At 44.3% G+C, this 20,776-nt stretch overlaps 1 protein-coding gene across 2 annotated transcripts in view; it reads right to left on the bottom strand.

Moving 5' to 3' along the window:
• Nucleotides 1-2,455: 2,455 nt before the first annotated feature.
• Nucleotides 2,456-20,776, bottom strand: part of LOC118367617 (DENN domain-containing protein 4B-like) — a 37,847-nt gene continuing 19,526 nt past the window's right edge. Inside the window, exons 6-27 of one of the 2 annotated variants that reach the window (XM_052494433.1) lie at nucleotides 17,151-17,392; nucleotides 16,930-16,996; nucleotides 16,179-16,237; nucleotides 15,849-15,993; nucleotides 15,355-15,530; nucleotides 15,132-15,232; nucleotides 14,644-14,859; nucleotides 14,297-14,442; nucleotides 13,922-14,058; nucleotides 13,610-13,724; nucleotides 12,374-12,709; nucleotides 12,116-12,260; nucleotides 11,812-11,964; nucleotides 10,272-10,509; nucleotides 9,872-10,154; nucleotides 9,432-9,712; nucleotides 8,853-9,003; nucleotides 8,514-8,753; nucleotides 8,304-8,403; nucleotides 8,037-8,202; nucleotides 5,710-5,768; nucleotides 2,456-5,608 (exon numbers count right to left, since the gene is read on the bottom strand). In XM_052494433.1, coding sequence (XP_052350393.1) covers nucleotides 5,463-5,608; nucleotides 5,710-5,768; nucleotides 8,037-8,202; nucleotides 8,304-8,403; nucleotides 8,514-8,753; nucleotides 8,853-9,003; nucleotides 9,432-9,712; nucleotides 9,872-10,154; nucleotides 10,272-10,509; nucleotides 11,812-11,964; nucleotides 12,116-12,260; nucleotides 12,374-12,709; nucleotides 13,610-13,724; nucleotides 13,922-14,058; nucleotides 14,297-14,442; nucleotides 14,644-14,859; nucleotides 15,132-15,232; nucleotides 15,355-15,530; nucleotides 15,849-15,993; nucleotides 16,179-16,237; nucleotides 16,930-16,996; nucleotides 17,151-17,392 — 3,702 coding nt within the window. In that variant the 3' untranslated portion in view covers nucleotides 2,456-5,462. The remainder of the gene's footprint in view (nucleotides 5,609-5,709; nucleotides 5,769-8,036; nucleotides 8,203-8,303; nucleotides 8,404-8,513; nucleotides 8,754-8,852; nucleotides 9,004-9,431; nucleotides 9,713-9,871; nucleotides 10,155-10,271; nucleotides 10,510-11,811; nucleotides 11,965-12,115; nucleotides 12,261-12,373; nucleotides 12,710-13,609; nucleotides 13,725-13,921; nucleotides 14,059-14,296; nucleotides 14,443-14,643; nucleotides 14,860-15,131; nucleotides 15,233-15,354; nucleotides 15,531-15,848; nucleotides 15,994-16,178; nucleotides 16,238-16,929; nucleotides 16,997-17,150; nucleotides 17,393-20,776) is intronic. The other variant, XM_052494434.1, reaches the window with a different exon arrangement.

The raw sequence follows: 20,776 nt of genomic DNA, 5'->3' as shown, positions 1-20,776 counted from the left end.
TGCAGAAAAACAGCATGATGTTTCCACCCCCATGCTTCACAGTAGGTATGGCGTTCTTTGGATGCAACTCAGCATTCTTTGTCCTCCTAACACGACGAGTTGAGTTTTTACCAAAAAGTTATATTTTGGTTTCATCTGACCATATGACATTCTCCCAATCTTCTTCTGGATCATCCAAATGCTCTCTAGCAAACTTCAGACGGGCCTGGACATGTACTGGCTTAAGCAGGGGGACACGTCTGGCACTGCAGGATTTGAGTCCCTGGCAGCGTAGTGTGTTACTGATGGTAGGCTTTGTGACTTTGGTCCCAGCTCTCTGCAGGTCATTCACTAGGTCCCCCTGTGTGATTCTGTGATTTTTGCTCACCGTTCTTGTGATCATTTTGACCCCACGGGGTGAGATCTTGCGTGGAGCTCCAGATCGAGGGAGATTATCAGTGGTCTTGTATGTCTTCCATTTCCTAATAATTGCTCCCACAGTTGATTTCTTCAAACCAAGCTGCTTACCTATTGCAGATTCAGTCTTCCCAGCCTGGTGCAGGTCTACAATTTTGTTTCTGGTGTCCTTTGACAGCTCTTTGGTCTTGGCCATAGTGGAGTTTGGAGTGTGACCGTTTGAGGTTGTGGACAGGTGTCTTTTATACTGATAACAAGTTCAAACAGGTGCCATTAATACAGGTAACGAGTGGAGGACAGAGGAGCCTATTAAAGAAGTTACAGGTCTGTGAGAAGCAGAAATCTTGCTTGTTTGTAGGTGACCAAAGACTTGTTTTCCACCATCATTTGCAAATAAATTCATTAAAAATCCTACAATATGATTCTCTGTTTTTTTTTCTCATTTTGTCTGTCATAGTTGAAGTGTACCTATGATGAAAATTACAGGCCTCATCTTTTTAAGTGGGAGAACTTGCACAATTGGTGGCTGACTAAATACTTTGTTGCCCCACTGTATGTGACTAACAGAAAAGGAATAATGTGTTCCTGAAAAAAGAGGGGGTCAAAATCAAAAGTAACAATCAGTATCTGGTGCGGCCACCAGTTGCATTAAGTACTGCAGTGCATCTCCTCCTCATGGACTGCACCAGATTTCCCAGTTCTTGCTGTGAGATTTTACCCTACTCTTCCACCTAGGCACCTGCAACTTCCCAGACATTTCTGGGGAGAATGGCCCTAGCCCTCACCCTCCGATCCAACAGGTCCCAGACGTGCTCAATGGGATTGAGATCCGGACTCTTCGCTGGCCATGGCAGGACACTGACATTCCTGTCTTGCAGAAAATCACACACAGAACGAGCAGTATGGCTGGTGGCATTGTCATGCTGGAGGGCCATGTCAGGATGAGCCTGCAGGAAGGGTACCATGTGAGGGAGGAGGATGTCTTCCCTGTAACGCACAGCGTTGAGATTGCTTGCAATGATAACAGGCTCAGTCAGATAATGCTGTGAAACACCGCCACAGACCATGACGGACCCTCAAACACCAAATCAATCCCGCTCCAGAGTACAGGCTTCGGTGTAACACTCATTCCTTTGGCATTAAACGCAAATCCGACCATGTGTTTGTGCCCATGGCGCGGTTGTTGCCGGTGATGTCTGGTGAGGACCTGCCTTACAACAGGCCTACAAGCCCTCGGTCCAGCCTCTTCTCAGCCTATTGCGGACAGTCTGAGCACTGATGGAGGGATTGTGCGTTCCTGGTGTAACTCGGGCAGTTGTTGTTGCCATCCTGTACCTGTCCCACAGGTGTGATGTTCGGATGTACCAATCCTGTGCAGGTGTTGTTACACGTGGTCTGCCACTGCGATGACTATAAGCTGTCCGCCCTGTCTCCCTGTAGCGCTGTCTTAGGCGTCTCACAGTACGGATATTGCAATTTATTGTCCTGACCACATCTGCAGTCCTCATGCCTCTTTGCAGCATGCCTAAGGCACGTTCACGCAGATGAGCAGGGACCCTGGGCATCTTTCTTTTCGGGGTTTTCAGAGTCAGTAGAAAGGCCTCTTTAGTGTCCTAAGTTTTCATAACTGTGACCTCAATTGCCTACCGTCTGTAAGCTGTTACAAAGATAATTGTGCAAAGCTGTCATCAAGGCAAAGGGTGGCTACTTTGAAGAATCTTAAATATAAAATATATTTACATTTGTTTAACAGTTTTTTGGTTACTATATGAGTCCATATGCGTTATTTCATAGTTCTGATGTCTTCACTATTAATTCTACAATGTAGAAAATAGTAAAAATAAAGAAAACCCCTAGAATGAGTAGGTGTCCAAACTTTTGACTGGTACTGTATATATACACAATTGAACAATAGTTGCTGCTTTATCTGGCCTGAAAACTTTTCAATACTTCAGAACAAAGACGGGTTCAGAGAAAACTATTTCAGGATGTAATTTAGAGCCGCTCTATTGTTAGGCAGAGAGAAAATCATACATTAAATCACACAAGAAAACAGAACTTTGGGGAATCTGTTTGTATTTTCCTTCTATAAAACAAGACATTTACAACTGAAGTCACATCCATATAAATTACAACAGCAAACACAATATATTTTAAATACAGATATCCTCTCTTCATTTCTTTGCTCACTTGACCAATAAAGGAACAGACAATATAAATGTCCCTTATATTCACTTGCAGTCCAGTGCATTGAAATAGTGGCCATAAATGTAATATTGCCTACATTGGGGAACAGATCTACCTACCTTATTTTTACAATCTAACTTCAGGCTGGGAAATCTCAAAATATACACCATTTTATCAACCTACTATCCATACAGTCCACTACTTTTGACCAAGAGCCAAATAGGGTGTAATTAGAGACGCTGACAATAACTCAAGTCTTAACTTTTAAACAGCATTCCCTCTTGGGTGTCCTTTACGTCATGACCACTGATAGGCAATTTGAATAAACAGGTTCCCACCATGTTATTACTAAAGACGTGTCAATTCCAAGACCAGGGTTGCCTTTGCATGATCAAGCCCAATTCACCCTACCAATGGCTAGCCTGGACTCTGTATGCCCTACTGCCCTCTACTGGCTGAGAATGCTCAATGCTTTGCTCCAGTCTGTATATCCCTGTTGACTGGATGGCTGTGTGCAAACAATGTCTCCCTTGTACTTTAATGATATATGGGTAGACTCACAATGATATCAGTGCCATCTGAAATATATCTCACCCTCAGGACTAAAATATGAGATCTGAAAATTGTTCTCGCTACAACTTCACATCCCTAGATGTAAATACAGCTTTACTTTATAACACTGCAAGATCAAAAACAAGGTATGACGGTAACAGAGGCATTTAACAGTGTGGCAACATCATATGAAATTGAAAGAAAATGAAAAGTCCATTGTGCAATTAATTTGTTTTCATATACAAAGTCGAACAACAAATAAAGTGTTAAACTAAGAGGGGAAAAGGCCTCACAGGTACTGTACATGAAAACAACAACCTAGTAGGTAAGTATGTGCTCCACAGTGAAGTACCTTCCTCTCCTTAAACCCTTCCACTCAACTGGATCTTCTGAACCTTGATCTCTGCCAAAAATTCTTAACCCACTACTGGCCTCAATGTGTGGTGAATGAAAAACTGGTGATGTGTGACTCAAGTTCCATCACAGTCTACTACTACTAAAGGTCCATCACAGTCATTTCCTTGTGGACCATCCTCCCAGACAAATCACTCCCAGTTAACACGGGAAAAGAGGTATGAGATGAGGTAAATACACGTAAAACATGAGAAAACACATCATACATACCATAATCAACCCCCCTTCTACACATTTTTCTTTTATTCTTCTGTCAGCCACTTTCTGCAACAAATGCCTCAATCACTGAGAATCAGTTCTTGAACTGAGAACCCCCAATCACACTTCAAATTCACAAGAACAGTACAGGGAATTAAAAAACACAATACAACTGATAAATCCTGTATGTAATATGTATGTGTGTCCATGTATGAAAAGTCCTTCCTGGTTGTGATGTAGGGGTGCAGGACTGGGGTTTTATAGGACTCGTGGATTCTCCTTGACTGTCAGTGTCTGTTCCCAGTCACACACACCCCCCCCTCCACTTCCTGCCTAACCTAATGTTGCAGGCATTGAAAGACGCCTGAGCAGAGTTCCCACTTCCGTCAGGTTGAAAATACTGTATCCCTGAAAACCGGATGTTAGCATTTCTGGCAACTCTGCATAAGCTATTTCCTGCCATACCCAAAGTTTGACCATAGCCCCATTCCACACCATGAGCTGGAAAACACACACACTAAGAAAACCATAGTGATAGTGATCAAACCATTACATTGCTGATCACCACAACTCACCATCTGCTCCCAAAACCGATAGTTAACATCATACTCTCCCAAAATCAATAGGAAACATCATCATTTCCCAATCAACAACCTCCTTTACCAGAGTTGACATCATCTCCCAGATTTGACATCATCCTTACCCAGAGTTGACATCATCCTCCCCCAGTCAACATCATCCATTCTTAGTTGACATAATTCTCTCCCAGATTCGACATCTGAGCTGACATAATCCTCCCGAAGATATCCTCACCCGAAGTCGATATTCAATATCATCCTCTCCCAGAGTAAACATCCTCGTTTGGATTGGCTTGCTGAAGCAGTCTCATCCCAAAGTGATAGACTTTACCACCAATGTCCAGTTGACAGAATTCATTCCAGAGGGTGAAAAAGAGCAAGAGAGGCATGAAATGCGATCTAATCTAAAGGTTTTGACTGTGACTGTGAGTGACTGGTATGTACCCTTGCAATGTAATGTATGTTACAGTTCGATGATAGACACTTCCCATCACATCAAGGATCACTAGACATCTCCCACTCATTAGATTTTCTGTCTGAAAGCAATGCAAATTATAGAATATATTCGCATTGAATGCATAGATCGCAGGTCGGTAATATGCCTTACATGTTGCATACGAATGAAATGCATGGTTTATGACCTACAAACCAGTATGAGTTATATTGGTGAGGCAGAGGCCATGTATATACGAGCAATGAGCAAAGTCCAAGGGGGCTGGGCTGTATGTACCAGGTCCAATAATCCCTGTAGCCAAACTATAGGACGAGAGGGTTGTGTTTAGTTATTGAGGAAGCTGTCCAAAGGCCAGTTGCACAATGGAAATTAATGAAGGTCAAATGTAGATATCGGGTTCACATAAACAAGGATAGTGAGGTGTGGTTACATAGTCAAGGGGCTTTTATAGTGTGGCCGAGCTGTGCTAGGTGGCAGCACAGCGGAGAAGTCCAAAGTGAAGGCAGAATTTTCTGTCTGTTGTTTTCGGTCTAACTTCTCCAATCCCTTCTTCTTGGCAGCTGGGTATCAGTGTTCTAGGGAGCGGAGGCAGCAGCGATGGGGGCGGATCTGGATTGGAGTGGGTGGAGGCAGCAGCGATGGGGGCGGATCTGGATTGGAGTGGGTGGAGCCTGCAGGTGGTATTAGCACTCGAGGGGCAGAAGGAAGCTCCGTCTGCAGTCCACAGCCTTGGGGCTAGGTGGTTGGGCTCGCTTCCTGCGGAGCTCCTCGCGGCCCAAGGAGCCACTCAGCCGTTGGTACGCAGCCTTGTATTTCTTATCAAACGCAGCTAAAAGACAGAAAGTGCTGTAAGCAATAAGCCTGGTTGGTTTGAAACTATTGTGAAGTTCTAGTATTCCAACTGTGTTTAAAGTGTCAGAGGCTGCTTACCAACGTGATCTCTACCCATGGCAGCCAGCGTGAGGAAGAGCATCTCTCTGTACAGACTCCTGGACACACAACACAAAGTACTATCGATCACAATTGTGCAATCATATAACCAAAACAGTGCCTTGAGAAAATACAGTATCATACCCCTTGACTTATTCCACATTGTTGTGTTACACCCTGAATTCAAAATGGATTAAATTGATTTTTTCCTCACCCATTTACACACAATACCCCAAAATGACGAAGTAAAAACATGTTTAGAAATTTAATTGAAAATGAAATATCTCATTTACGTAAGTACTCATACCCCTGAGTCAATACTTTGAAGACGCACTTTTGGCAGCAATTACAGCTGTCAGTCTTTCTGGGTAAGTCTCTAAGAGATTTCCACACCTGGATTGTGAAACATTTGCCCATTATTCTTTTCAAAACTCTTCACGCTCTGTCAAGTTTGTTGTTGATCATTGCTAGACAACCATTTTCATTGTTCTTGCCATAGATTTCAAGTAGATTTAAGTCAAAACTCTAACTCGGACACTCAGGAACATTCACTGTCTTCTTGGCAAGCAACTCCAGTATAGATTTGACCTTGTGCTTTAGGTTATTATCCTGCTGGTGAAAAGCAGACAATCAGGTTTTCCTCTGTGCTTAGCTCCATTCGGTTTCTTTTTTATCCTGAAAAACTCCCCAGTCCTTAATGATTACAAGCATTCCCATATCATGATGCAGCCACCACTACGCTTGAAAATATGGAGAGTGGTACTCAAGTAATATGTTGTATTGGATTTTCCCCAAACCTAACACTTTGTATTCAATACAAAAAGTGAATTGCTTTGCCACGTCATTTTTTGCAGTATTACTTTAATGCCTTGTTGCAAACAGGATGCATGTTTTGGAATCTTTTTATTATGTACAGGCTTCCTTCTCACTCTGTCATTTAGATTAGTATTGTGCACTAACTACAATGTTGTTGATCCATTCTCATCGTTCTCCTATCACAGCCATTAAACTCTGTAACTGTTTTAAAGTCACCATTGGCCTCATAGGAAACCGCTCAGGGATTTCACTTTCTCTCCTACAACTGAGTTAGGAATGACGCCTGCATCTTTGTTGTGACTGGGTTTATTGATACACCATCCAAATTGTAATTAATCACTTCATCAAGGATATTCAATGTCATAATATTTTTTTTTTACCCATCTACCAATAGGTGCCCTTCTTTGCGAGGCATTGCAAAACCTCCCTGGTCTTCGTGGTTGAATCTGTGTTTGAAAATCACTGCTCAACTGAGGGACCTTACAGATAATTGTATGTGTCGGGTACAGAGATTAAGTACTAAAAATCATGTTAAACACTATTCATGAAACTTGTGACTTGTTAAGCAATTTATTACTCATGAACTATATAAAATGCAACATGCAATAATTTGAATGATTTCACTGAGTTACAGTTCATATAAGTAAATCAGTCAATTTAAATAAATAAATTAGGCCCTAATCTATAGATTTCACATGACTGGGCAGGGGGCGTCTCTGCCCGCCTCTAATCAGAATGAGTTTTTCCCCCACAAAAGGGCTTTCATACAGAAATACTCCTCAGAAGTCGGGTGTGGAGGTCCTGGGCAGTCGTGGTTACATGTGGTCTGCGGTTGTGAGGCCGGTTGGACGTACTGCCAAATTCTCTAAAACGATGTTGAATTGAGTTTTTATAAGGTTTTAGAGCTTATAGTAGAGGAATTAACATCAAATTCTCTAGTAACAATGGAAATTCCTGCAGTCAACCAACTGCGCATCTGTGGCATTGTGTTGTGTGACAACGGCACATTTTATAGTGGCCATTTATTGTCCCAGGCACAAGGTGCACCTGTGTAGTTATTATGCTGTTTAATCTGCTTCTTGATATGTCACACCTGTCAGGTGGATAGAGGAGACATGCTCACTAACAGGGACGTAAACACATTTGTGTACAACATTTTAGAGAAATGTGCTTTTGTGCGTATGTAACATTTCTGGGATGTTTTATTTCAGCTAATGAAACATGGGACTAACACTTTACATGCATTTATATATTTTTTCAATATATTTAGGCTTGCCATAACAAAGGGGTTTATTACTTATTGACTGAAGACATTTCAGCTTTTCGTTTTTAATTAATGAGTGTGTAGGCCAGTGACAATTGTATTTTTTTAATCCATTTTAAATTCCGAGTGTAACAACAAAATGTGAAAAAAGTCAAGGGGTGTGAATACTTTCTGAAGACACTATTACTTACACAAACAAAAAATGCTATCAACAATTGATGATTCGTAGGCAATTTTCTGCACTCACCTTTGTATCTTGGGCGTGCCTGGTTGCTTGGCAATGGTTTCCAGGAAGAGAGTGATTCCCTTGTGTACCTCGTTCATGCCGACCCAGCGCAGCACTTCCTCCAGGAAGGCCAGGGTGAAGGGGTGGTTGTGCCTCCGCCAGCTGTGGTTCCGCATGGGTACGCCACCTGAGAGAGTGAGAGCGAGAGAGAGCAAGAGATGTAATTCATGAAAGGATCTGAACCTGTATCATCTGACTATTTCCAAGTGAATAACGTGTTTATCTTACTGTGTATCCTCCACAGGATGTAGAGGGGGGGCCAGTAGTCTGTGTCAGGGGTCAGTGTGTCCCACAGCAGCCTCACCCTCACTGCTGAGTTCTCTGAAGTCTGACACACAGATAGGAGCTCTACATTAGTATGAGGACATTATGTATTGTAATATACTAATGCTAATAATTAATCACTAGGCCCCAAGAAAAGCCTGGGAGTGGAGTTACCTGTGCTAGTTGGTTGGCCAACGGTGAGGAGCGAACCAGCTGCAGCAGGTTGCTGGGCAGGCCCAGGCGATGGAAGTACCAAACCATGTTCCAGAAGATGATGGAGTGGCTGTCCAGGAGCTGGCCCTGCGACAGCACCGCCTCACCCTCGTTCTCCAGCAGGCTCTCAAGCTCCTTGCGCAGCACCAATGGGCTCAGGTAGGCCACCGTCACCTGGGGCGACCCGCCCACCGATGATCCCTGGAGTCAATAACACATTAACTGTGGGTATAGCTCGACTGAATATTTCCCAGAAGCCAACAGATAAAGATGAGAAATAAACCAGTGTTGGTAGAATACCATGGTAGCGCTGCTGCTCTCAGAATAACTGCTGGTCTCAGAGCTGGAGTCCTCACTCACACCGTTGTGACCCAGGATGGCCTCCTGGTCACCAGGGGACTTGGCTGCGCTTTCCACCTCCTCGTCCATGTTCCAATTGGTACGTTCCAGGCTGTGGTGAGCGTTTTGTTTAAAAAAAAAAATCTGTTTTAGAATCATACAGTCCTCACCATACATCATACCGTCCGCACCATACAATCCTCACCATACATTACACAGTCCTCACCATACATTACACAGTCTTCACCATACATCATACCGTCCGCACCATACAATCCTCACCATACATTACACAGTCCTCACCATACATTACACAGTCCTCACCATACATTACACAGTCCTCACCATACGTATTTAGAAAGTAAAACCGTAGCTTCACTTTCCAAATACATATGGTGAGAACTGCACATGGCCCTGAATAGACAGATTGAATAAGAATAGGAGTCAAAAGGCCCTGGTCAAAAGTAGTGCACTATATAGGGAATAGGGTGTCATTTGAGACACACATAAATGTTTGGGTGATGAGAGGAGTAGTCCTACCTGCTGATGGGTCCTAGGTCACAGATCTCAGCGTTGAGAAGGGGGACGAAGGTGGTCGAGCAGAAGGGACAGCTGGAGTTGAGGTTGGAGTCGTCAGACGTCCACCCGGCCATTATCTCCTCATCATAGACCAGGGAGTTACAGCTCCGACACAGGGAGCAGCTCGACATCGACACCTCTAATCCTGCTCCCTCTTGGTTGGTGTCCCAGGACTTGCGGAGAGGAAAGGCCAAATTGGTGGTTTCAGGAAGGTCGACGTCACTCCCCACCGACAGAGAACTCTACAGAGGAAAAGGATGGAGAAACATTAAGCACGTTTTGACAGGTTTGATAACTCTCCCTACATCTGCAAATGCATTTTACCACAGTAAACTAAATCATTTGGGCAATACAGTAGAGTAAGACTATAAGCTACAACAACCCACATGTTGTCCCCTCACCTCAGAGGTAGCAGTGTAGAGCCTCTCCTTAGCCTTCAGCAGGCTCTCAGCCACCTGGGCTTTTCGGGACAGCCTCTGTTCCGACACTCTGCGCACCGGCCCGTTTTCACCCCCCGAGCGCCGAGCGTCTACACTTGCGGCCCGCCGCCCCGAGACTCGATGGCGAGTAGGTGTGAGCAGCTGCTGTAGTTTCCCTGCCAGGCTTCCCCGACTCGGCGGTGACACATTATTGTAGTTCTCGTCCACGGCCTTGCGGCTCACAGTGTCTCTAGGCCCAGGTGGCCTACATTGAGAACAGAGGAATGGGAGACATACTCTTATAGTATATCTGAGTGATACTCAAACTGTAATCCAAAAACATACCAGAACATATCAGTCCCCAGCTTTTCCACCCCCTCACCTGCCGTCTCTGTCCTCAGGCTGGCAGCTGCAGTCGGGGTCAGAGACGGCCGTCTCGGCACAGTCTTTGTAGAAGGTGGACAGGCACACCTGGTCGCGGCGCACCAGGACACCACCAGGGGGAAAGGGAGAAGGGGTGGTGGTGTCTCGTGGCCCCACGGGGGGTTTACGGGAGGCAGGATTGCTGCAGCCATTGGCACCTGGGTTCCCGAGCACCGCTTTCATTGAGAGCTTAGATTCTGTGGGGTGGAAATTGTTAGGAGGGTGGTTCCCAAACATTAGACACAGTTGTTTGATGAGAGTGTTATGTTACATTAAACCTTAAATCAAATCACATTTTATTTCTCATATGCGGCAATAACAACAGGAGTAGACCTTACCAGGAAATGCTTCTCACAAGCCCTTAACCAACAATGCAATTAAAGAAATAGAGTTAAGAAAATATCTACTAAATAAAGTGAAAATACTGGGGATACCGGTACCGAGTCAATGTGTGGAGGTATAGGTTAGTCAGTAATTTGTACATGTAGGTACTGGTAAAGTGACTATGCATTGATAATAAATAGTGAGTAGAAGCAGTGTAAAAATGGAAATAGTCCAGGTGGCCATTTTATTAATTGTTCAGCAGTCTTATGGCTTGGGGGTAGAAGCTGTTAAGGAGCCCTTTGGACCTAGACTTGGCACTCTGGTACCACTTGCTGTGTGGTAGCAGAGACAACAGTCTATGACTTAGGTTACTGGAGTCTGACCATTTTTTGGGCTTTCCTCTGACCTGGTGACAGTGTCGATGGCAGAAAGTTTGGCCCCATTGATGCACTGGGCCACACGCTCTACCCTCTGTAGCGCCTCCGGTCGGATTCCGAGCAGTTGCCATACCAGGCGGTGATGCAACCGGTCAGGATGCTCTGGATGGTGCAGCTGTAAAACCTTTGGCCAAATCTTTTCAGTCTCCTTAGGGGGAAAAGGTGTTGTTGTGCCCTCTTCACGACTGTCTTGGTGTGATTCAACCATGATAGTTTGTTGGCGATGTGGACACCAATGAACTTGAAACTCTACCCGCTCCACTACAGCCCCAGCGATGTCAATGGAGGCGTGTTCGGCCCTCCTTTTCCAATAGTCCACGATCAGCTTCTTTGTCTTGCTCACGTTGAGGGAGCAACTCACGGCTGGGTTTCCCTTTGTAGTCTAACAGTTTGCAAGCCCTGCCACATCCGACGAGCGTCAGAGCTGGTGTAGTAGGATTCAATCTTAGTCCTGTATTGACGCTTTGCCTGTTTGATGGTTCGTCTGAGGGCATAGCAAGATTTATTATAAGCGTCCGGATGAGTGTTCTGCTCCTTGAAGGCGGCAGCATTTAACTCGGTGCAAATGTTGCTTGTAATCCATGGCTTCTGGTTGGGATATGTACGTACGGTCACTGTTGGGACGACGTCGTCAATGCACTTATTGATGAAACCGGTGACTGAGTTGGTATACTCCTCAATGCCATATAACATTCCAATGACCGTGCTATTTCTATAAAATAGATATCCGTCACTCACTGTCTGTTGAGCCTCTCATGCTGTTCAGGCTGTTGCTCTTCACCATAGACCCCGTCAGCGATTCGTGGCTGGAGCTTTCACTCAGGCCGCTCCAGCTGGACTGACGAATCAGGTTAGATTGTGGGCGGGACCGTTGGTTACTGTCCATTGTATCTTTTTAAAAAGACAAAACATGTTTCACCTCAATGTTTTAACATATATAATGATTTGAATTAAAACCATTAAAAAGGCCACTCTAAAACCAATGACTATTTATTGTTACAAACAATAGTAAAAAACAAATAACATGTAAATATGTCCTGACCTGTCCGCGAGCGTACTGAACCACTCTTCAGCCGTTGTTTGATTGGCTGTCTGAACTGCGCCACGGCCATCAGAACGTTGCGCAACTTGGCCCAGCGCAGACGGCCACCTTGATTGGTGGAGGGCCACTTGCTCTCCAGCACTGCCTGAGGAGAGAGGGCCGAGCCAGAGGAGAGTCAATATGGAGAGAAAAAACACTTCAGATGGGATCACAGACGGGATTCAACTCTATTTTTAATTGAAGTAAATAATGTCTCACCTTGTTGTAGTATGCATAGGTGATGGTGTTGGGTGTGATCCCAGCTTTCTTCATCTCCAGAAGTACCCTAACAGCGAGCACAGGCTGCCCGTACTGTCCACACAGCTGCATCAGGATCCTGTAACACACCTCATCTGGTAGTACCACCTTCCTGGTCTCCATGTGCTTGAGCACCTCGTATGCCGTTTGCAAGGCACGCACCTTGGCACTCTCCGCCCGCACAAAGGTGGGCAGGTATATGAACCACAGCCCATAGCAGTGGCCCAGCAGGCATTTGGACCACATGTCGGGCACTGCCGAGTATATCTGTGCCCGCTTCTGTGCCAGCTTAATCTCCTAAAGGAGAGAGGGGGATACAGGAGGAGTTAGGTCATCCAATCTAGATTTACTAAAGCCGTAATAATGTGGTTCCTATGTGTCCTAGTAGGAGAACTTAACAACCCTGAAGGGTGCTTGGGGTATTCACCCAAAATACACAGCCGCCACTGTGCTTCCTGCTTTTAAATATTGAATGAAGGATGAAATATGAATGGCACAGAAAAACAGTGAAGCATGTTCCCTCTTTAGCTGTGGAAATTGGGTTATCATAAAGCTAACTGGGGAGTCTTGAACAGATCAAGTTGATTGATGCTAATACAAATCATATCAACGTTTATTTGTCACGTGCGCTGAATACAACAGGTGTAAGACCTTACAGTGAAATGCTTACTTACAGGCTCTAACCAACAGTGCAAAAAAGGTATTAGGTGAACAATAGGTAAGTAAAGAAATAAAAACCAAAGTTAAAAAAACAGTGAAAAATAACAGTAGCGAGGCTACATACAGGCACCGGTTAGTCAGGACTATTGAGTTAGTATGTACAGGAATGTATAGTTAAAGTGACTATGCAGATATGATAAATAGAGAGCAGCTGCAGCGTAAAAGAGGGGTTGAGGGGAGGCACACAACACAAATAGTCCTCAAAAGGTTCAACAGCTGCACCATCGAGAGCATCCTGACCGGTTGCATCACTACTTAGTATGGCAATTGCTCGGCCTCCGACCACAAAGCACTACAGACGGCCCAGTACATCACTTGTTTGGATTTGCAGGCAGGGTAATGCCCTTAATAAAATAATAAAGATTGAAATTAAACTGTGTGAGTCAGCCTCTTAATATTATTGTATAGTTGTGTTGGCTTTCAACGGGGTTGCAGTGTGTTTTAAGGGGCTCTGGTGCAGCATGTTGGGGTCTGTACCTGTTTAGTCCGTCGCGGGGCAGGGCTGCTCGGGGCACTCCCCTTGGTAGGGACACGTAGCTGGTCCTGAGGCCGGTCAAAAAGATCCATGCAGAGCACAGGGAATGTCTCATAGCTGTAAACAGACAAACACACCGTCACTGGTCACAGCATCAGACAGAATAAAGTGCCGGGGCCCTTATTTATGCTCATCTAGAATCAGATAAACCCTCTTATTCGTTATAATTTAAAAGACTAAACTGATCCTAGTCCCAGCCCTACTTTGAGAAGCTTAGTGAACACGAACTCTGCTATATGTAGAGCCTGTGTTACCTGTAGTGAGTGGGGCACTCTGAACCGTCTGGCTCCTGGGGTTCCTCTGGGGGCATGATGAAGACCGTGTGCTCCCCACTGTGGGCCTCATCCAGGTCTATCAGACGCACCTCCTCAGGCTTCTCCACATCCGACTGCTTACACACACCGCATATATATATATACACACACACGCCGCAAACACAGGTCACATACACAGAAATACACAAACATTGACAACATAGAGGGCAGGAATGGGATCACACACATTTCCATTAGCTGCGCAAATACAAAAAGGCTCATCCGGTTTCAGTATTAGAATCAACACACTAAAAGCTTCCATAAGATATGGTGCGTCACTAAACATCCTGTAAAACAAGAAGATGTGATTCTGACCTTCTGGACACACTCGTCGAAGAACTCCAGACAGGCGTGGCGGTCACTGACGAATGAGCACTCCTCGATGAACTGAGTGAACATCTGGGTCCTGGTCAGCTGGGTGTAGAACTTCTGGTGGGTGCGTTCACGAGACTTCAGGAAGCCTGCAAGAGCCAGGGAGTGGTTAACTTCACACATTAAAACACTAGCTTCACAGGGGTGTTGCTTATGGACACAGTAAGTAGGTGAGGTAAAACACCCCCACACACACATACTCAGCTAGAATGTTATATAATATTTGTGTACATCTAAAAAAAAATATGAGTCACACACACAGGCAACCACCCCCTCCCACCCACACTGACCCTGCAGGTTGAAGAGGGAGCTGCAGTCGGTAGTCCTGTCTGAGGGGGCCTGGGTGATGGGCAACAGGTAGGCACGGTAGCCCCTGAGCAGGCAGCTCATGAAACGCAGGAAGGCCTCCTGGATCTCCAGCTCCAGCTGCTTCTGACGCCCGTAGATCAAGTCATAGTCTGTCAGCAGGAACTCCAGAGTGGCCTCCTCTTGGCCGGTGGTATAGACTGATGAAGGGAATGTGTGGGAGAGGGAAAGTGATGGAAATGGGGGTAGTGGTGGAGAGGCACAGAGAGAAATTTATGAAGATACAAAGCATTGGCACATAGAATTATCAAGAGTCAGATGTATTGCACCAATATGTTTTAGCTTGTACTCATTTTCCAGCATCAGTCCCTAGATGGGCTTCAGAATAAGTAGGCTAGATTATGTAAAATGATTGAAAGAAGGGGGATGAGAAGAGAATGCATGTCATGCATGGTCTCCAGCCATCACTCACTTTTCTCCAGTGTCTTCATCAAGTTGGTGAGGGTATTCACCAGCATCTTGCCTTGCTTCCTTGGTAGTGATCGCCATGACAACGGCTTCTTGTCCTCTGCTCTGCAGGAGAAGAGAAAACAAAACTATGGATTTCATCCTTTCAAACGTGCGTATGTTTGGTTTGTTGCTTCCTCTTCCGTCAGTTGCATTCTGGTCCAGGACTTCAAGGTCAGTGTACTCACTGAAAGATAGTGTTGGTGTCCAGGTCAACACACACCACGTCAGTAGGGGGGTCATAGAGGTCAAAGTAGCTGGAGTGGACGCCCACAATGAAGGGCATGGGGGCACACAGTACGTCTGCCAGCCGCAGCGGGCACAGGGGGATGTACGGGCAGTGCCAACGCAGAGGGAACGTCATCTAGAGGGATAGAGTGCATTCTTTTATTTTATTTTTTACATTATTTAACTAGGCAAGTCAGTTAAGAACAAATTTTTATTTACAATGACGGCCTAGGAACAGTGGGTTAACTGCCTTGTTCAGGGGCAGAACGACAGATCTTTACCTTATCGGCTTGGGGATTCGATCTAGCAGCCTTTCGGTTACTGGCCCAACGCACCAATGACTAGGCTACCTGCCGTCCCCTTGGAATGAGTGTGTGTGTACGTATATGTCTTTGTATGTGTGTATGGCGGTGTGTGTGTGTGTGTATGTGTAGGTTTGGCGTGTGTGACTCACAGATACCAGGGCCTCGCTGACGGAGGTGAGAACGTCGGGGCGGAGGGAGTGTAGCAGTAGTTTGTGCTCCGTCAGCACAGCCAGCAGCAGGACACAGGCGTTCTCAGGGCCCAGGTTCTGCAGCAGCTTCACAAAGCTGGCACCACTACAGACAGAAAAGAACAGCCTCTTTATCAATTAATTATTGTTTTAATGGATTCACTTCAATATGATAATAGAAATCCCTCAGGGGAAACTAAGGCATGTTTGGAACAATAGAGCCTAGTGCAGAAGAACGCATTCCACTACAGTTTATTGCGACTCGACCTAATGCAGATTTACTGTACTGACCTGAGTAGTAAGGGGGAGGAGACAGGCTGACAGAGGAGAAGGTTATCATAGGGGGAGAGCTGAAATGACACACAAACATTTTTCATTAACAAATCAACATGGTGGACAATAATCTATAGGTCTAAGGAAGAAAGTTTAGCCATGCTTCAATTTCATAGACCACCATTCACCAAATTGATATCTGTTGATTTGAAACAAGCCATTAGGAATCAAGTTTGAAAAGCCCCATGAGACTCGATTTGAGTTTTCTAGAAATCCCCAAACAACTTAAACAATCGTCTCTACTTTCTAGAGCCAGAAGGATCATTCAGTGATGTTAAATTATTTTAAATCCACAGTAAATTATTGATTGTTTTGATTGGGTGTTATTTTTACCCTGTCCATCTGCACACACTAACCAGTGAAACCATCAATTCATTAAACGCCCATTTCCTGTGGGGGAGGAAGTCAAATCTTTAGTGAGAAACACCACAATTCTACTGGTGTCAAGCTGAGGTTCAGCTTGTAATGCACACAGAGCAAGATTTTGTTCTAAACTAGCACTAAAACACCTGATTCAGCTAATAATCACAGTCATGCCTTACTTGAATTAGGTGTTTTTAATGCTGCCTTCTGTATAGCCCTGAGCTAAACCAATGCTTAGCAAGGTTTTCCACTCCACTCGTCTGATGCTTTAAAGTGCTTTGATGTGTTAATAAGGAATAAAGATAACAAGGAGAATGTGAATTGAGTTAAAGACAGGTGTCCCTACCTGCACTAGGATGCGAGGTCGCTGAGGGGAGGGGAACGGGACGTTGTGCATGAAGCTGGAGATGTGCCTGGAGAGAGCAGAGTTCATGTTAATAAATCAACCAAACAACCAACCATAACATGAATCAATGGCCAATAGGCTGAAGGTATGTCAGCCAGTAGATTAGCCAGTTTAGGTTTATAAAGTCACATAGCTGATAATTGCCATGAAGGACCACTGACTTCTCAAGTGGCAGCACGTGGGGTCCGGAGATGGAGTATCGGTAGACGAAGGTGAGGAACTTCTGGAAGACGGTGAAGAAGGGCCAGTGGGAGAGAACACACACACTCTTCTTCACTTGCAGGGTGCGGTTGGTGATAGGCCGCCGGTCCACCACGCTCACCAGGCCCAGACGGACGCTCTGCCGCTCCGAGAGGCACTCCCGTGGGAACGCCTCGTAGAACTGGATGGCAGCACCGTAAACCTGGGGCGGGAAGAGGAGACACGGGAGTGTTAAGAAGTAAGGATTCAGCTAACGCTAGATGCTTTGAACTGTGTAACCAGTTAGCATTTAGCAAATGCTAGATACTGTGAGAAATAGTGGAGTTACATTTTTTAAATTAAACTGTGAGCGAGTTCATACTGAAGTCATTTGCATCTCAATGTTGTTGTTTTTATAGCTTCTTGCTGCTGTCACAGATAAAGTCTATACAGTGGGCCAATTTAAAACTTGTAATTGAGGTAGGCAAGCATGATATTGAATAGCTGCTTTGGTAAATAACTACACACAAGTCAAGGAACAAATAGTTGGTATTTATCAACATTAGAACATTAGGATTTGGCAATCTTCATATCTCACTCACACTTGATATACATTTCTTTGTGAGTGTGTATTTCTGAACCTTGTCAGCCACCGTAGGTCATGGCATTTTGTGGAATTAGAAATATTTCAGCTCATTTGGTTCTAGAATTATATTTTGTTGTAGCAACCTTAGAATTAGCAACATACTCCTTACTGGTGGTCTCACTGGCGTGTCACTGTGATGTCATCACTCGTGATGCTGATTCCCTGATCATAATCAGATGAGTTCTGAGTTACCATAGTGATGATTACTATATCATCAAACAAAATCAATGGAACATCACATTCCAAAATTGTCAGTCTGAAAATTCCTTTGAAGAGACAAACTTGCTATTTCTGCAGATTTTTTCAAGCTGATATCACACATTCAGTGGACCCTCTGTTCAACAAAGCAATGAATCGACGACTAAGTGTGTCCATGACCCGAAGGAGTGCAGTTTCTGATGATGAGAAAATTGTCAGCCGTGGGAGAGGCCGATCGAGGGCTAGATGCCACTGCCCTACTTCGGTAAACCAGCCAATATATAAGACTGTAATTATTAATAACACAGATGTTCTGTAATAAACTTTTTCTGTTTTGTTTCAAATGAATGCAAATTTGAGAATGGTCTTGGCTGAGAGTTGTTTAATTTTGTCCATACAAAGGAGAGAGAAGGCCCTGACTCTGTGACCCAAATAGTGAAACACCCTCAGAAGGCAGAGAAGGACGTAATGAATCGTGGACGGAGTGCGTCTGTCCCTCGAAGAAGAGCAAGATCTGTAAATGTAAAGAAATCATATAAAAATGTTGTTTTAATACGATAGCTAAATCTCAGATTTCTGAATCTGATGCCATATACTAATCATTCTTGATCCATGTCATGTTCATGGTGATAAAACATGTTCTATTTTCAGCAGGACGAGAAATGTGTTTGCCGTGAGAGAGGCAGATTCAGGATCAGACGCCACTGTCCAATTTTGGTAAACCAGCCCTTCTATTCATCGGTTAATACAGTATGGAGGAACAGACATTTTCTGAAAAGTATTTTAAAAAAATGTTTATACCTGTTTCCGCCTCAACTTTCAAAGTAGTCTAAAAGTTATTTCATTGTCTTAAAAGATCCATACAAAGAGAGACAGCACTGACTCTGTGTCCCAAACAGTGGACTACTCTCAGAACGCAGAGAGGGATGTAATGACTCACGGATGGAGTGTGCCATCTATCCCTCAAAGAATAGCAAAAAAGGTGAGTTAAAAAAACATACAAAAAAGCTTTAAGAACATGCTACACTAATCTCAAGTTCTTAATATCATGACATATGCCAATCAATCTTGAACCATGTCATGTTCTTGTCATAATGATAATTGAAACCTTTTCTTTTTTCAGGAAGACGAGAAAACTGTCTGCCGTGAGAGAGGCAGATCCAGGACCAGATGTCACTGCCCAACTTCGGTAAACCAGCCCATATATTCATGTATTAACACTGGCATTTACATTTTTTTCAGATCTGTTTCAAGTGAAGGCAAATGTGAGAGTGGCCTTGGCTAAACTCTCCATATAGGCTAAGTGTTGTTCCATTTGCCCTAACAGATCCGTACACAGGAGAGAGACGCCACTGACTCTGTGAACCAAACAGTGGAACACCCACAGAAGGCAGAGGGGAATGTAATGAATCGCGGACGCAGTGTGTCTATCCGCCCAAGAAGGCCAATAACTGTGAGCAAAAAAATGAACTCAGAAATATTGTCAAAACACTGCAGCCTATTGTCAGATTTTCTGATGCCATATGCTAACCATTCTTGATCAATGTCATGATTATATGAAAACCTTTTCTTTTTTCAGGAAGACAAGAAAACTGTCTGCCGTGAGAGAGGCAGATCCAGGACCAGACGCCACTGCCCAACTTCGGTAAACACTGGCATTTTCTGATTCACTTTTCTCCTCTGTTTCAAGTGAAGGCAAATGTGAAAGTGGTCTCGGCTAAATTTCCATATAGGCTCATAGTCGTTTCATTTCGTCTTAACAGATCCATACAAAGGAGAGAGATGGCACGGACTCCCAAACAGTGGAACCTGCACTGACTCCCACTGACTCCCAAACAGTAGAGCACCCTCAGAAAGCAGGGGGAGATCACATGAGGAAAAAACAGGACCTAACCCCTTTTGAACAGAAATGTAACAGAATGTTAAAGAGCGAGGGGGGGTGGTTGGAGGACAAGAGCAGTGAGATCAGAAAGAGGGAGATCCTATGGAGACAGAGAAAACTGGACGTCGAGGGAAGATACCTAGCCAAGATGGAGGGATTGCTAGAGGACATGGCTTGGCGAGTCCAGGCATTGGATTTGTTCACAGAGAAAGACGGAGAAACAAAGAGTGGTCAATCAAAGGTGAGCTTTAGTGACTATTTCAGGACTATAATGTTGATTCTACTATCCTTCTGTTGAGTAAACTATCATATGTTCAACAAATACAGTAGAAGCAGTAGTACAACTAAACATGGTTCAGTAGGTATACTAGTATTTAGTTATTGCAGTTAAACAATACTTGTCATCTTTCTTAGAAGAATGGCCAGGTCCCCTTGGTGACAGGACAGTACAAGGCAGGGGATAAGAAAAGACGGCTTGAGAAAAAGGCTGAGAAGAGCAGAAAAGGAAGGATATGGAACAGAGAAAGGAAAAGGAAAGGAAAGGGGAGGAGGGAGGTGATGGAGATGATGATGATTGCGCAGGGAAAGAATAAAGGAGTGGTTTGGCTTGATATAGGTCTGAGGAGGGTCTGGAAACGGTTGAAGAAAGGGGTCAGGTTCATCCTGGGCACATCCTACTAGGATGATATGATTTACTTTTCGGAATAAACTGAGCTTTTATTAGAAAATGTTTTGCTTGTTGTCTGGATTTAATATGAATTAGGAAACTTTACTATTACCATTATGATTATCACTGTTACTGCAGGCATCATGGATGAGTGAAGTATTTCAATGTCTGACAAATAATGGCATCTTAAGTTACTGTCATATGTTGAAATTGA

The sequence above is a fragment of the Oncorhynchus keta genome, chromosome 34 (assembly GCF_023373465.1).
Source record: "Oncorhynchus keta strain PuntledgeMale-10-30-2019 chromosome 34, Oket_V2, whole genome shotgun sequence".
Taxonomy (NCBI): domain Eukaryota; kingdom Metazoa; phylum Chordata; class Actinopteri; order Salmoniformes; family Salmonidae; genus Oncorhynchus; species Oncorhynchus keta.
Note: the sequence above shows the minus strand (reverse complement) of the source record. Positions and strands in the feature narration are given on the sequence as shown.